The sequence below is a fragment of the Pavona decussata genome, unplaced genomic scaffold, assembly GCF_977016875.1.
Source record: "Pavona decussata unplaced genomic scaffold, jaPavDecu1.1 SCAFFOLD_77, whole genome shotgun sequence".
Classification (NCBI taxonomy): domain Eukaryota; kingdom Metazoa; phylum Cnidaria; class Anthozoa; order Scleractinia; family Agariciidae; genus Pavona; species Pavona decussata.
In genome coordinates this window covers 849,201-864,267 of record NW_028145495.1, presented here as the reverse complement: position 1 = coordinate 864,267, position 15,067 = coordinate 849,201, and the positions used below count along the sequence as shown (strand labels likewise).

The 15,067-nt window shown below is 37.3% G+C and overlaps 1 protein-coding gene across 1 annotated transcript; it reads left to right on the top strand.

The window, feature by feature from the left end:
* The first annotated feature begins 39 nt into the window (after positions 1–39).
* LOC146476416 (syntaxin-7-like) lies at positions 40–13,121 on the top strand. The gene is made up of 12 exons (XM_085114624.1): positions 40–195; positions 988–1,095; positions 2,584–2,649; positions 3,680–3,743; positions 4,429–4,525; positions 6,463–6,540; positions 7,732–7,782; positions 8,429–8,502; positions 9,614–9,698; positions 10,714–10,786; positions 11,151–11,233; positions 11,831–13,121. The coding sequence occupies exons 2-12, from the start codon at positions 1,005–1,007 to the stop codon at positions 11,918–11,920; spliced, it is 852 nt and encodes a 283-aa protein (XP_084970750.1). The 5' UTR covers positions 40–195; positions 988–1,004; the 3' UTR covers positions 11,921–13,121.
* Positions 13,122–15,067: the final 1,946 nt, after the last annotated feature.

Sequence of the window (15,067 nt, the reverse complement as noted above, 5' to 3'; positions counted from 1 at the left end):
TAGGAGACTGGGCACCGCTAAAGTACTGCTGACCAGAATGGAACTCGTGACGGCTCATGTTCGTGATGGTGTCGATTTAACCGGGAAGAAAATGATAGTTTTGTGAATTTTTGGCCTGTCAATTCAACCAAACAACTTTTAGACGAGCTGGTGTACATTGGTAGAGATTTTGCATCACCTCCCGGCGATTTTTTCGTAAGTTTTAAGTGTTATCTTTGTAGAGTTCTTGTGGGACTTTCCACTAGCTACAAAAAGATCGGATAGGGGGTGTCAATTTTCGCTTTCTTGTAGGATCATGCTTGCATGCAAGCGATAGCATGTTGGACTTCAAATATGAACGTCTTGTGATTTATTTCAGTGTTTAAGTTTCTGGAAAAAAATGTTTAGCAGAATATGAAAACCAACCCATGATAATTAATCAACAAAGTTCAGTGAAAATTTCAATACCTTTAGTTAGTGTTCATTAAAATACTGCAGTGTTAGCTTACATGTATTAAATTCTTACTTATGACCTTTGCACGCATAAATTTTTGTGAATAAACTGCATAACCTTTGTATATAATCAGTAATGATTTGTTATATCATGTCTACCTTGTTTGTGCACATGAACAAAATATTTTTCATAAGTTTTATTAATAGGCCATAATGATGACGTCACTTACTACAACTACCAGAATCCTTCAGTTTGTTTTTTTCTCTTGCAAATTAGTGAAATTGTTATCTAGACCGCACTAGGATTTCAAAATTTAAATAAGAAAGGAAAAAAGAAGAGGATTCTGGTGCTTGTAGTAAAATTTTATAACGTCATCATGGAAATCGGCTATTTCACCTGCAGCGCCTGATTAAATATATCGGTTTCCCTTATGACATAATAACATTAAAAGAAAAGTAGAATTTGGGGTTTGCATTGGCAGAAAGTCAGATTTGCAAAAGCTTGTTAATTAGACATAGATTATGAATATTTTTTTGTTTATATTTTATTTCCAGTGATCATTACCCCATTCATGTCTGGTGGAGAGTTTGGTGGGTCGCCTTCATATGGCACCCTTTCTTCTGCAGTAAGCTACGGTCGTCCATCAAGATATCAGGATGGTGGTGAGCTGCTGTAATTTTATTAAAAAATACAAAGCCCTTGTATTGTATTTATTGTATTGTATTGTATTATGTGTCATATGTGGTTAATAAAGATTGTTAACACGCAAAAAAAAAAAAAAAAAAAAAAAATTTATTAAAAAATATCATGCACTACAATCAACACTTTCACCGACACTGAGTAGTATTTACCACACAAGCTGAATAACTAGCGTACCAACAAATGGTGGGAAATTTAAAATCTTGCACACTGCGCAGTAAGCTCAGGCGTAAGTGATTACTCATTGTATAAAGTTCCGTCTCCCTTTCCTGCGAACTAATAAAACTTTTAAAGGCACTTGTTTAGTTGCTAAGATGTCATTTCTTCAATGATATTGTTGTTATGTGAAATTCGTCTTCAATGTTGTTCAGTTGAAACCATGCTGCAAAACATTAGATGTTTAGTTGTTTACATTGTAATTATAGTGCTCAGCAAGGCATTGTATTTTCACTTTTCGCCTTAGAATGCGATGTTGGAAAGATTAAATAACTTACCATTTAATGCCGTCAAACTAAACTTTGTTGCCATTTTTGTATTTTTTGTAACAGCTGCCTCGTTTATCGAAATAATTTCCTCTTTAGTGACCATGGCAAAACAGGAAGCAGGGATGGCGCAGTGGTGAGAGCACTCGCCTCCCACCAATGTGGCTTGGGTTCGATTCCTGGTCTCGGTGTCATATGTGGGTTGAGTTTGTTGTTGGTTCTCGTCCCTGCTCCGAGGGTTTTTCTCCGGGTACTCCGGTTTTCCTCCCTCCACAAAAACCAACATTACCAAATTCCAATTCGATCTGGAAACAGTGGAGAGAAGAGCCACCCCGTGGATTCCACTGAAATTCCTATTTATTTTATTTTATATTTAGGAAGCCGTATTGTTTCTCTTTGGCTGTTCGGAGGTGAACAGTACTTGGCTAATCACCTCCGAGCTAGCCAATCAGCATGCATGAAAGACACTATTCACTTGTGTGGTATATAATAAGAATATTTATAATTAGTGAATTGGAGTGCTTGCTCACTCTCACAATAAATACTTTTAACAAAAACTTAAAGAAAGCTTGAAACTATGAAAAAACAAGTGATGATATCGAAAACAACATAGGAATGGTTTTCTTGACCACCTTATGAAATGTGAGATTTCATGCTTGTAGAGTCCCTATTTTGTCCATGAATGGAAGGAGGACCTGGCTCAACAGTGTTTTATCCAATCACTATCAGACGCCATGACTGTGGATGATTAAATAATAAATAAAAAAAACTGTTAGTTAACAGTTAATTAAACTTTTCCTTACAAAGCACTTGGTATGTGTCTGTTCAAGGTATCTGTTGACTTTCCCTGGATCAACAGTTATTTTGCACATTCTGCATGTATGCACATAAACTAATTGGCTGGCAAAATATGTGACCAAAACTCATTTGAACAACAAAGTAACTCTTGTTATTAATTACTCACCTCAGGCGGAGGTAGATTTCAGGAGCTCAGTGATGCTGTCAGCAGTAACATTTTCCAGATCAACAACAACAGTAAGTATGAATAAAAAACATGGCTTAGACAAGGAACAAACTAGGACATCTCACACCAGGGCCCAGTTGTTCAAAGCCTGATTAAGCTAATCCTGGATTAATGTGAACTTTGATTCAAGTTTAATTACTAATCGGTAAAGATTCTTCCAAAAGATTTTTGGCCTCAGTTTTGACCTAGACTTTTCTTTACCTTTAGCTTGAAATTAGGTTTTAAAACCACTTTTGAAGAGCAAGATGAAAACCTTGGTTAACTTTTAATCATAGATTAGCGTTAATCGGCTTTCGAACAACCCAGCCCAGTCTACCTGGTGGCCCTTTGCACTTTGCATTTCATAATATGCTGCCATTTATCATTACCTGTTATATTAAGGAGGGGCTCAATGGGCTTGCTGGCATTGCCTGTTCCTGTGTTCAAAAAAATTAAATACTTGTAAGGCCAGTAGGACCCACAAACCCTCTTTCCCTTCCAACATATTATATTTGGGGCCTACTCTCCCATCTTTTGAGCTAGAGACATTCATCTGTAGTTGCGCCTTTTTAATTACAGTCAACTCCCTTTATGGGGTGAAATGAAGTATTGCTGTTGTTATTGTTGTTTATCACGGACACCCTCAGGACCGTGAGTTAGTGTCCTTAATAGCGAAAGTCCGTAATATAGCGGGAATTTTTTTTCAGTCAAACATCTGTAATCTATTTTTGTCAGGGACAAAGCCGCTGTCCATATTATTGGGGTGTCCTTAATAGCAAGGTTTCCGCAAGATGAGAGTTGACTGTATATTGACTGAAATTGATTTTCATTAACTTTGATTCCTTTTGCTGTAATATGTTGTAGTTTTTACTCAAGTGAAGAGTCATGAGACAATAAAATCTTGACACACTATTACTGTTTATTATTATCATTATTGTTTTAAGCAAGTCAAGAACTGCCACTTTTTCTGGTTGCATTTTAACCTATTTGCTTCAAATTAAAAATTAAAATATGCAAATAAAATACATTAGAAGTGATCCATACTTTCCTTTTCATTTGTAGCGGCAGCCTTGGAGCGCACCCTTAAACAATTAATTGGAGGCAAGGATGGCCAGGAAGAAAAGCTGTGAGTTTATTGTGTTATGGTATTTAGTAAATGAGACCCTTCACGCAGTTTGTATAATAGACAAAAATTCTAGAGTTTGCAAAATTATGCTAAAAATCTGATGTGCCAGCAAGCTGGAAATGAGTTTTATTATTTATTTCATAACCCAGCAAATAATAATTATTTCTGAAACTTGCACTCTTTATTGTGGAAAAGACAAAATGGCATCTGATGGCCATGGCATTGTTGCTGGTAAATCAATGCAAGCTGATTGACTAGTGACTTGATTTAATTATATTGCAATTACATTTGAACAGTAAAAGACCTAAAAATCTGGCTTTCTTTCTTTGTTTTTCTCTCTTTAAAAAAATCAGGCAAAGGATATAAAATTGGATCAGAACATTTTTATATTTAAACTTTACAGCAGGATGTTGAAAATTGCTTGGTTTTACTGCTAACAATTATAGTTCAATGTAAAATTTCTTGTTGATTTTTCATAAAAGCTGAGTTCTTTTTCAACCGCAAGTATTAATTTAAAAGAGTTATGTACTCCATCATTTCTTGTTGTGAATCAAATTTGGGATGTCAATTACTGGGTGGGGGCTGGTGTCATTAACAGCCTTATCTCCTTATAACCCTTTATGCCAATTAATTTTAATTTTTTAGCAACTTAATCTCTTAGTTTGTCCATTGCTTTATATTACAGCCACAGAATACAGCAAGCAACAAATGAGTTGGCTACAAAAACTACCCTGTATTTAAAAGAGATGAGCTCCTTGTGTGGTGGAAGCAGCCCATCTGCGGTAAGCAAGCAATACTGTTTATCTTCACTTAAATGGATGCCGCAGCTGGCACAGTGGTTCAGGGCTGTGATCAGGGAGACTGTATAGCTGGCAGAACTGTGTCATGCAAAGGTAAAGTTTTGTTGGCAGAGTTTTAACAGCTTCTCCCCACTGTCCTTGTACAGTGTATCTTTTAGGCATGGCTCTGCCACCAAAACTGTACCACTGTGTGACCAGCCGAGTGCCCCAGCAATGCAGGGGAGGCATTAAGCTCTGAAAAGAATAAAGAAAGTCTACCAATAATTAGCCTCCCACGCAGTCGTTTTTAGGGGACTCGAATTACCTCCTCCCCACAAACGCCTGCTTACCCAAGCGCCACATTCCTTTCCGCCGCTAAGCCAATCACAGCGAACCTTCTAAAATCTGGAAGGTTGACCTTGACCCCAGAACGCCTCTCGCGGTCTCGAACAGTAAAAACATCACGGCAGAGACAGAACTTTACCGAGCTTACGTGAGCTTTGAGTATTGTGTGCCCTACGTTCAAACTTTCTAGTTTAAATGTCTATCAACGGACTGCAATCAAAGAATTAGAATTCGTGACGGGAAATAGCGATATTTTCGTCAATTTGCCGAATGGTTACGCAAAGTCGCTTTAATATTTATTGCTTTGCCTTCAATCTTGTCGACCTTGTCGGTGTGGAGGAAACCGAAATATTACCCGATATGTCAGTAAACGTTTAAGATTTTGCAGTTGAAACTTGCTTTATTATTGCAATTTGTTCGGGGGCATGTACTACATTAGCTGACATTTTCCACAAGGACCACAAGTTGATCGGCTCTTTGTCGTTTAACTTTCCGTTTAATAGTCTTCAATGGACTGATAAATACTGCAGATCTTCCCTTGAATCGAGTTAGTCTCTCGAAGCACTTCGTCCAAACGAACAAATCTGCTCCAGGGTAACGTAGAGTAGCGTAAGAGGTGATATCTTCATCGACTGTCAACTCGATCAGGCGGGGAAGATCGACTACACTTTCCCGAAGATTTTGACTCTCCCAGCAGTTAACGGTGTCAAAACGTCGCACAAGAAGCGCTTTTATTCACACTCGATATTTGTTTTGGCGTTTCAGCGGCCATAGCCAGCCATTCCAGAAGTGAAAAAATATGTGTACATTCTAACTTAACTCCCGCATCCCTCAAGACTGTACCAGAGACTGTACAAACCTCGCGGGAAACGGAAGCGGCCGTTGTAACCAGGAATTTGATTTGATATCATTGGACAATGCCTCGATGGTGATTGGCTAGGGTGCTTGGGTAAAACAATGGGAAAGGAATGTGGCGCTTGGGTAAGCAGGCGTTTGTGGGGAGGAGGTAATACGAGTCCCCTAAAAACGACTGCGTGGGAGGCTAACCAATAATTGCCTGTTTTTTTTTTTCTAGTTATTTTCAAACTCTGAGTGGCAACCGCGTGCCTAGGGTCTCCCCCTTCTTCCCGCCCCCAAGAAGGACGCTGGGAACGAGTTTGCTCTGAGTGGCTGTTCATCTCCACTCTAGTTTCTAGTTACAGTCAACTCTCGTCTTGCAGACACCTTGCTATCACAGGCACCCCAACAATAAGGACAGCAGCTAAATCTCAGGCTAAGATTAATTACAGACGTTTGACTGAAATAAATTCCTGCCATTATGGACTCTCGCTATAAAGGACACTAACTTGCAGTCCCAAGGGTTGTCCACAATAAAGGGAGTTGACTGAGTGTACTAATCATAACTGTGAGTGGTAGCTAGGGAAATGGGATAACTACAAGTTTAGTATGACATCAATATTCAAATTCTAAGGCCTATATAATAGCATGGTGTGCTATCATTTCCATCATTAGCATTGATGACAAATCTATAATAAATAAACACAGTTTTAGTATTTTCAAAATGTTAACTAGTACATTCTGTTTCATCCATTTAGAGGCAACAGAGAGTGCAACATGAAAGACTAAAAGGAGAATTTAGAGAATCTGTTTCACGTTACTACTCTGTACAAAACGTAAGTTTAAACTTTTTGTAAAGTACATGTGTGTATCTATATGTGTTTGTTCTTTTGTCCCTGTCCTTAACATTTAATATCTTTTCTTACAGCTGGCTGCCTAGCATTTTTAACTTTTAGGTTATTTCGGGCAGCCAGCACCCCTACCATGTGTTGTATGTATATATATAAATGTTACATATTTTCTATTGTAATAATAAATTATGGGGTGAAATAAAGTATTGTTGTTGTTGTTGTTGTTGATGCGTTGTGTTTTACAGTGTAGGCTTGAAAATTTACAGTGTAATTCAAACCTTTGTCTGAGATCCATTTTATTACACAGTTGTATTGTAAAATGTTTAACCAAAAACAAATTTAAACCACTCTGTAGGTAAACCCCTGACTTGGTAAAGTGACAGAGAATGAAAGTCGTCTTAAACCATAATTAATCCCCAGTTTTAACAGCCATATTCTCTTCATCAACTATGATGTGATAGAAATTTTGAGCTCCTAATCTTGACTAATATTGTTAAATACAAGGAGATCCTAATTCAGTGAGGAGAATATCCAGGTTTTATATAACTGGAACTTAAAGATTAATGAATCCTCTGTAAAAGCTAGGGAGATCTAAGTGTCACTGTTGTTTGAGAAATAACCCTTGTATGTACGTTTTGTCAACGTTTTCATGCTAGCAGTGAACCTGGGCTCTCACTCAGTTCACTTTCTCTCACTTTTTGTTTAACCCAACAATACTGATTAATTCTTCACTTTATACCTGCCATTATACAAGCCATAACTTATGTACAAACTTGCAGTATAGAACTATCAATTGTATTTAAAATTTCGTTTGCAGTTTTTGTTAACTTTAATAATCACAGATTAGGGCATGTGCTTGATGTCTCTCCTTTGCCAAGTTGGTGATGATGTCATCCGCCCCTGCAAAATCTGCGGGGATGCCAGATACGTATTCCAAGATCCATTCATTCAATAACATTGTCCCATACAATCTCGACTCCAATCTGTATTAGGAGCATGTTCTTTCTATGTTGAACGCCATTATTGATATAATATTAATTACAACTGTACAAGTATAAAAATAATTTAATAACAAGGAGCCGGAAGGGTGACACTGTAATGACTGCTATACCTGTGGCCCTCACATTCTCCATCAACTTGAAATGTGATTGAATTATTTTATTTTATTCTTAACAGAAAGTGGTTGAAAAGGAAAAGTTGTTAGTTGGCTCAACAAGACCTGCACAGGTTGTAAATAATTATTTGTTTTTAAATATGTTTAGATTCTTAGCTATGTGAGGAGTATGTCAAGTCAGCTTATATTTTTAATCCCCAAAGCCTACATAGAAAAGTTAACATTAGACAGGCTTTTCCTGCAAATTAAAGTTACCGTAAAATCTTCAGAGAAGCTAACAGTTAAGTTTGAAGTCAGTGAACATGGATAAATATCAAACACAACAATTAGTTGGTATTTAGAGTATTTAACAAATTATACCGGTGAATGGTTCTTCGATAAAGCAGATTTTCAAGGTTTGTCTTTAGAATTCTTGTGTAGTTGTCATATGATATCATCAGCCATCTCTAAAATGTTTGCAGAAAATGGATGAATTTTTGGGCTGTTTTGTGAAAAGAAAATTTTCCAGAGGGGGTGAGGGTGTATTGTATATTTGAGAAATTTCTGAAGGGGTGGGGGGCTAGAAAAATAACTTGAAAAATGGTGAGGGAAATGTGGTGGGGCTATGGATATTTTCTAGAACTACATATTTTGATAAATGCTTTATGATAAATGCTTTTGTAAGGTTTATCTGCAGCATCGTTGTTGATATCCAGTGTGCAAGAATTGGATCTGTGATCTAGACGTTTGAGTAATTATTTTTGTTTTTCATTAATGTAGGGACAAGATAGTAGTAGATATGGTGATGACTTTGGAAATGAAAAAAGTAGCCTTTTAGAAGATGACCAAAGAAGGTAAAGTGTTATGTGGTATTCCAGCTAATCACTACATTGTTGTAATAAATGGAATTTTAATTAATTCTCTCTCTCTTTCTGGCCACCACTGCCAGCACTTCTGCAGTGTTTGCAGTGTGAAGAACAAAATAAGCCATTTTAATAGGCCATTTCTGAGTTAACTGTAGCCTCCTTTTCAAACCGAGGGTATGTGCGAAATCTTTCACATGAAAATGAGTTTTAATTCACATGTAAATAAAACTCATTTTCATATGAAAGACTTCGCACCTGCCCTCGGCTTAAAAATGAGGCTGCAGGCAACTCGGAAATGGTCTATTACTGATCTAAAAATACGTAAATGCAACGATGTCATTACAGCAAACTTGATCATTACAGTTCGAATACTAGGTAAGCACGCACGTGCAACATAAACGCAAATAAGTAAAACCAATTAGGATAAAAATAAGGAAGAAAAAGACAAAAAGACATTAAATAAAAATAAAAATCAAATAAAAACATTAGTGTCAGTTCAAACGCTAGACCTGTTATTAAAGAGAGCTGCTCATATCTGCTCCCCTACGCGCCCTGTGGTGCTTTCTTATACTGTTCATACAGACAGTTTTACTACGCATAATAATAATAACAATAACAATAATAATAATACATTAATTTTATATAGCATCTTTTCCCAGTGGTCCAAAAACGCTTCACAGAAGGGAAATTATAATTACAAATTGCCTAACTATGTCTATTAAAAATAAGATGTCATTTATAAAAAGTACAACAACAATGTAAATTCAATGTTCCATGTAAGCCCGCAAAAATAAATGTTCCTTAAGTTTCGGTTTAAAAGTTTCGACTGATTGCAAGTCTCTCAATGAGTGTGGAAGGGAGTTCCACAACACTGCTGAAGCCAGGGCAAACGACCGACCACCATAAGACTTGAGATTGTACATGGGTATCTTCAAGAGATTTTTGGAAGATGAACGAATTGATCTTGAAGGCATATGGGGTATAAGAAGATCTGTAACCCCAGTGTAACGACATTGTCACATTTACGTATTTTAAACTTGTAACTTACATATAATCTAAAAATGTATTTGCCTTTTGTCATAAAAAATTATGTGGGTAGGCAAGAACGTGAGCAGATGGATATGCAGATTGATATCGACGAGTCTCTAATAAGGGAACGAGAAGAACGACTGAGACAAATAGAGGTTAGTCTGACCAGTGGTTGATGATCAGTTTAGCTCAATTTTCTGTTTTTCAGTGTGGGTAAGAAATCCAACAAAAGATTAAGCTAATCCTGGATTAATGTTAACTTTGATTCAAATTTAATTACTGATCGATAAAGATTCTCCCATAAGACTTGTTCCTCAGTTTTGACTTAGACTTTTCTTAACCTTTAGCTTGAAATTAGCCTTTTAAACCATTTGAACTGAGTGAGATGAAGACCTCAATTACCTTATAATCACGGATTAGCATCAGCCGTCTCTTTCACAACAGTACTTTTTTCATGTGTTGCTTGTTAGTTTAAGAATATCAAGTGGCTATTAAAAGAGACACCAAACCTGTGGACATTTTTTTCTTTTCGTGCTAACCACCCCTACCATCATCAACTCACTCCTCCCCCAAATGTTCCATATTGACTCACCCTCCCCCCCTCCAAAAAAAAGAATGGCCCAAATCAACTCATTCCTCTCACCACCCAAGAAGCCCCTTTCAACTGACTAATGCATATCCTGTGGCTTCTGTAAAATTAATGTTTGCAGCAGATTGGGTGGAAGATGCAAGAAAATGTACCAGGAAACTAGGGTTTTGCTAAAGGCAGCCTGTGGCCCAGCGTTCCATGGCTAACTTTTCAGTTCACAGCCCCACAGCCTGGTTTAGGCTACTTGGAGCTTTATTTTGTTAGTTACCAGTCTGTCACAGTAATTATCCGCCTTCTTGAAGTGGGGTGCGGGCCGTGGGGCCATGAACTGGGATGTGGGCCACAGGCTGCCGGGCCTTGGGTTTTGAGGTGGGCCATGGGCCGCCTTTTAGCGAAACCCCAGGAAACTGTGGATTTTGGGAACATTTTGGGAAAATCTTTGTCTGTTGTAGAGATTAGATTAAAAGTTGAGATACCTGAGATGCGTTCTGTATTCGGGAGACTCCTGGATAATCCGGGAGGCTTGGCACATATGTAATAACCATTCTTATTTGGTATAATCCTGAGTGTTTGTTTGCTAGGGTGACATCCTTGATATCAATGAGATTTTCAGAGATTTAGCAACTATGGTTTACGAACAAGGAGATGTGGTTGGTAAGTTAATTCATGGCTTGTTTTACACATTTATGTTGTCGAAGCATACCTAGAGTCATGCTTCATTTACATGTGTTACTTTATTTGGTGTAATTTGTTTCTGTTCGTTATTTGATATGTGGCTATTTGTTTAGATAAGTCAATTAAAAAATAATTAACAATTAAGGAAGTTCACTGAAGCCATCACTGGGAAGCATTGTTCTGAATTGTGTTGTTCCAGAAAATAGAGATACCCCTCCCGAGGAAGGTTCCCTTGTTTTGGCCCCCACCCCACCTCTCTGAAAATTCCAATAGCTTCAAACTTTCTTTAAAACATTTGCCTTTTGAGACTGCAGGATTTGAAGGCTTGTATTTGATATTTTAGATTCAATAGAAGCCAACGTTGAACGTGCACACACTAACGTGGAAGGCGCCAATGTACAGCTCAGCAAAGCCAGTATGTACCAGGTTAGATGGGAGCACTTTCCTCTTTAGAAACACACAAATCATCCACAAATTCACCTTTCCTGTTAATTTTTGTAGAGGTATCCGAGAGTATCCCACTAGGGGTAACGCTTAAAGTAAAATCCCGCGAGTAAGAAGCTGAATTTTAAGAACCTGTTAGACTAAAATTTTTAATTTAGACACCCTTTAAACAAGAAACTGTTAAGCCTTAAATCTAAGTCAGGATAGTGAAACTATTTTTAGTAGCAGTCACGGCTGTTTCGCTTTACAGACAAATGTATGGAAAGTTCAAAACACGACTGGACGCTTTCTGGCACAGCTACATCCCTCTAATCTTTTTCTTAAACTCCTTTTCCTTGTGCCAAAAGTTTCCAATTCATGAATTTTTCAGAAGTGATGTTTTATGAGAATTATTTGACATCGGATTTCCATACAAACACTGTTTAATATTTCAAGCCTGTTTGCCTACTCGTCAATATGGCGTCGAAAACCGTGATAAGACCTATACTTGCGAGGATGCAGAAATTGAGAGTTGGTGACACTCCACTGTTCATTTGATTTCCTGTAACGTAATGGTGTTTTTTAATTCTCTTTCCACAGAAAAAAGCCCGAACCAAGATGTGCATTTTACTTATCATTCTTCTGGTTGTTGCTGGCGTTATTGTTTTAATTGTTGAATTAAAAAAGTAACAAGCACTAGTGTTGTTAACTAATAAATACATGTATACTAATGGAAACAAAAGTCATTGTTTCCCGTGGGGCCAGTCATTAAGTGTTTTGTTATACCTACCAAGTCAAAAATAGGACAAATTATATACGGGTGTCACCTTACGGCTTTATTGCAAAATCTTGAAAGCTTTCGTCCACAGTTTGCTCTTTGCAGAAGTCCCTCAACGTTTTCACGGCATTGTGGGTGGCCTTGTCAGTGGGCTGGCACACAAATTTGCCGCGGTTTCAAGGTGCACGACCTGATCACGTGCGAGTCGAAAGTTCAAGTCGTTGTTTCCCTGGGGAGTTAGTGAATTTTGACTCATGGCACGTGGCACGTTCTCCTCCAATCGGAAAATGTATTTGAGTTGGGAGGTATAACAAAGCTTAATGTCCCGTAAGCAAGCTGAACGTCAGGATCAGAAACGACAGTCGTTGACAGCAGATGGTTGCTTACACTAAGAAATTCCATAAAAACAGAGCTGGTCATTTATTTGTACCACTCAAATTCGACTTGGTATCTTAGATGCATGATCACCCATATCTTGCAATTGAAAAGTTTTGATACCGGAATTTTTTTATTTTGATAGGTAATTTTGTGACTGGTAGTTTAAAGTCAAACATACTAAAGGGAAAACAGAAAACCAAAATCGGTGCTAATTGAAGGGACTATGTCATCCCAGGCGCATGCGCGCATTGATGAGTAGCACTTTGAAATCGTTGGCTCAACTTTTTCAATTACCGTCGGAGAGTTCATCAGGAAGCTGTTTTCATCTGTTTGAATCGCGTTCATCTTCGGAAAGTTAGCTGATTTTTTTACTCACACACGTTCTTTAGTAATTACAGAAGCTTTTTGTTGCGATATTTTTGAAAGCTTTTGTAATGCCGGAAAAGCCAAAATCCCGCGACGAGTTGTATGCAAATTAGTCTCAACCGGACTGTACTGCGCATGTGTCCCCGCTGACATAATCTCCAAATGACCTCTTCCCATTTCTGTGATCTTCTTTGTTTGTTGCATGCGTTTGAGAATTCATTAATATAAAGGCAAGTCATTTATAATCATTCATTTTCTTAAATAGTGATAAATTGGACGGTTTTGAAGAATAGAAAATCTCTTGGTTTTTTGTAATTTCAGTTAGAGTCATTTGAAAATATGTTTGAAATAAACGATCAAAGAAGGGAATATTTGTTATGCTTGGGTTTTCATTTATAAGATCATGCAACATGCTATAGAAAAAGGCATAATGAAAACAGCCGTGCACTCACTGGCTTATGGTTACGTTGGTTTTGTCCAAACTACAATTTTGGGCAAAACTCATTGGGAAACGCGCAAAGAAGAATGAAGAAATCAAATTCCTTAAAATAAGTTGTCTTTAGTTTGTCAATTTATGTACAATAAAAGCATCAAAGCCGATTTGGGAAGATGAAACTATAGAGAATCTCCGTGTAAGATGGGACCGTGTGATAAAATCCATAACATTCGTAACTTTGCCCACATACGAATTGCCCGATAAACGATAAAACAATAGAGAAGAAAATACGAAGAAAAATGAGTTTCAGCTAATCAAATTGTTGCATTTAGTTCAATAAGCCAATTATGATGTGGCTAGTCGAGACATTCTACTCAAGTAACCATCCGCGGATTCAAAAAACATGACCGCTTACGGATATCAGGTTACTTAAAGTGCACCTAGCCCCCCCCCCCCCCCCCCTTTTTTTTATCGCTCAAATAAATCTTATCTGGATCATTTCTTCGCAAGAAATTTTGGATTTGGTTCAAACCTCGATTTTTTATGACCTGTTGATTTTGACAAAGTTTGGTTCACGGCCGAGAAAAGAGAGGTCTGGGGCGAACCAAAGTTGTGACGTCAACCGCTTTCGATGAAACTTTCTACAGAAGTTGGCTTTGATGAGATATTCCAAAAGCCTAAGTGGTTTTGTTTTCTGCCTTTTTGTTCCAGAGTTTCGGTGGTGAGGGGGAGGGGTACCACTTGACGCCTCCAAATTATGAAGAAAAAACATGCTCTTTCAGGGGAAAGTTTGGCAGTGCATAAAAATAAACAAAAACATCCTGTTGACTTATTTATTGTATGGTGTATTTTTATAACGAATGGTCTTTCAAATCACATATGCAGATTTGGCAGAAGAAAAAAATACAAACAGCGGTGATAAACATAATAAACTTGCGCACTTTATATAACTTGACGTTTCGTATGCTAGTCAAAACACATTTTAAAAAGTGACCGTTAAAATTTTTTTGCAACTATATATATAATAGTGATAAGGGGTCTGCTTCGAGTTTTGGTCAAATTCTGAAGAGGAAGCCATCATCCCAAATTGCCCAGTTATGAAGTTTATATTTCGTACCAGCGTAGATAGCTCAGATTGATACTTATATCAGGCGATACGTATACCTTAATGTTAGTAAAATAAAAATCAATGGAGAAAAAATTGGCCCATTGACCTTTTGGGTGCTTTTAAGACCCCAGTTTTCAAGTATACTTATTTCTCGATTTTTGGCGCTTTTCAAAAAAATTGAGACCAGAAAAAAAATGACCTTATTTCTCGACTTTTGCCCATTTTTACGCATTCTAGACCCAAAAGTACTGAACTCATTTTCTTGAATTTGAGACCAGAAAGGAAAGAACGTATTTCTCGATTTTTCGCTATTTTTTTTTTCAAAATTGAGACGAGAAAGGAATGAACTTATTGCTCGATTTTTAGCAATTTTTATAAATTTGAGACGAGAAAGGAATGAACTTATTGCTCGATTTTAAGTAATTTTTATGAATTTGAGACGAGAAAGGAATGAACTTATCGCTCGATTTTTAGCTATTTCTGGGTATTTGAGACCAGAAAACACTAAAAGTTTTTCTCGGATTTGGGCTATTTTCACGAATTTGGGACCAGAAAAATGTCAACCTCTTGCTCGCTTTCTGGTCATTTTCAAAAATTTAGAACCAGAATAGAATGACCGTCTTGCTCGATTTTTGGCTTTTTTGGCGAATTTTTAACTATTTTGACTAATTTCTGACCAGAAAGGAATGAATTCTTTGCTGGAATTTAGGCTATTCTCATGAATGTGAAGCCAGAAAACGGTGAACCTGTTCCGCCTCTTTTGCGAGTTTG

Excerpts from the sequence above, each read along its gene's own strand:
- LOC146476416 (XM_085114624.1), top strand. The coding sequence starts at position 1,005 with ATGTCTGGTGGAGAGTTTGGTGGGTCGCCTTCATATGGCACCCTTTCT. Across the intron at positions 6,541-7,731 it reads GTTACTACTCTGTACAAAAC|AAAGTGGTTGAAAAGGAAAA; the intron begins GTAAGTTTAAAC and ends TATTCTTAACAG. Across the intron at positions 9,699-10,713 it reads AACGACTGAGACAAATAGAG|GGTGACATCCTTGATATCAA; the intron begins GTTAGTCTGACC and ends TTTGTTTGCTAG.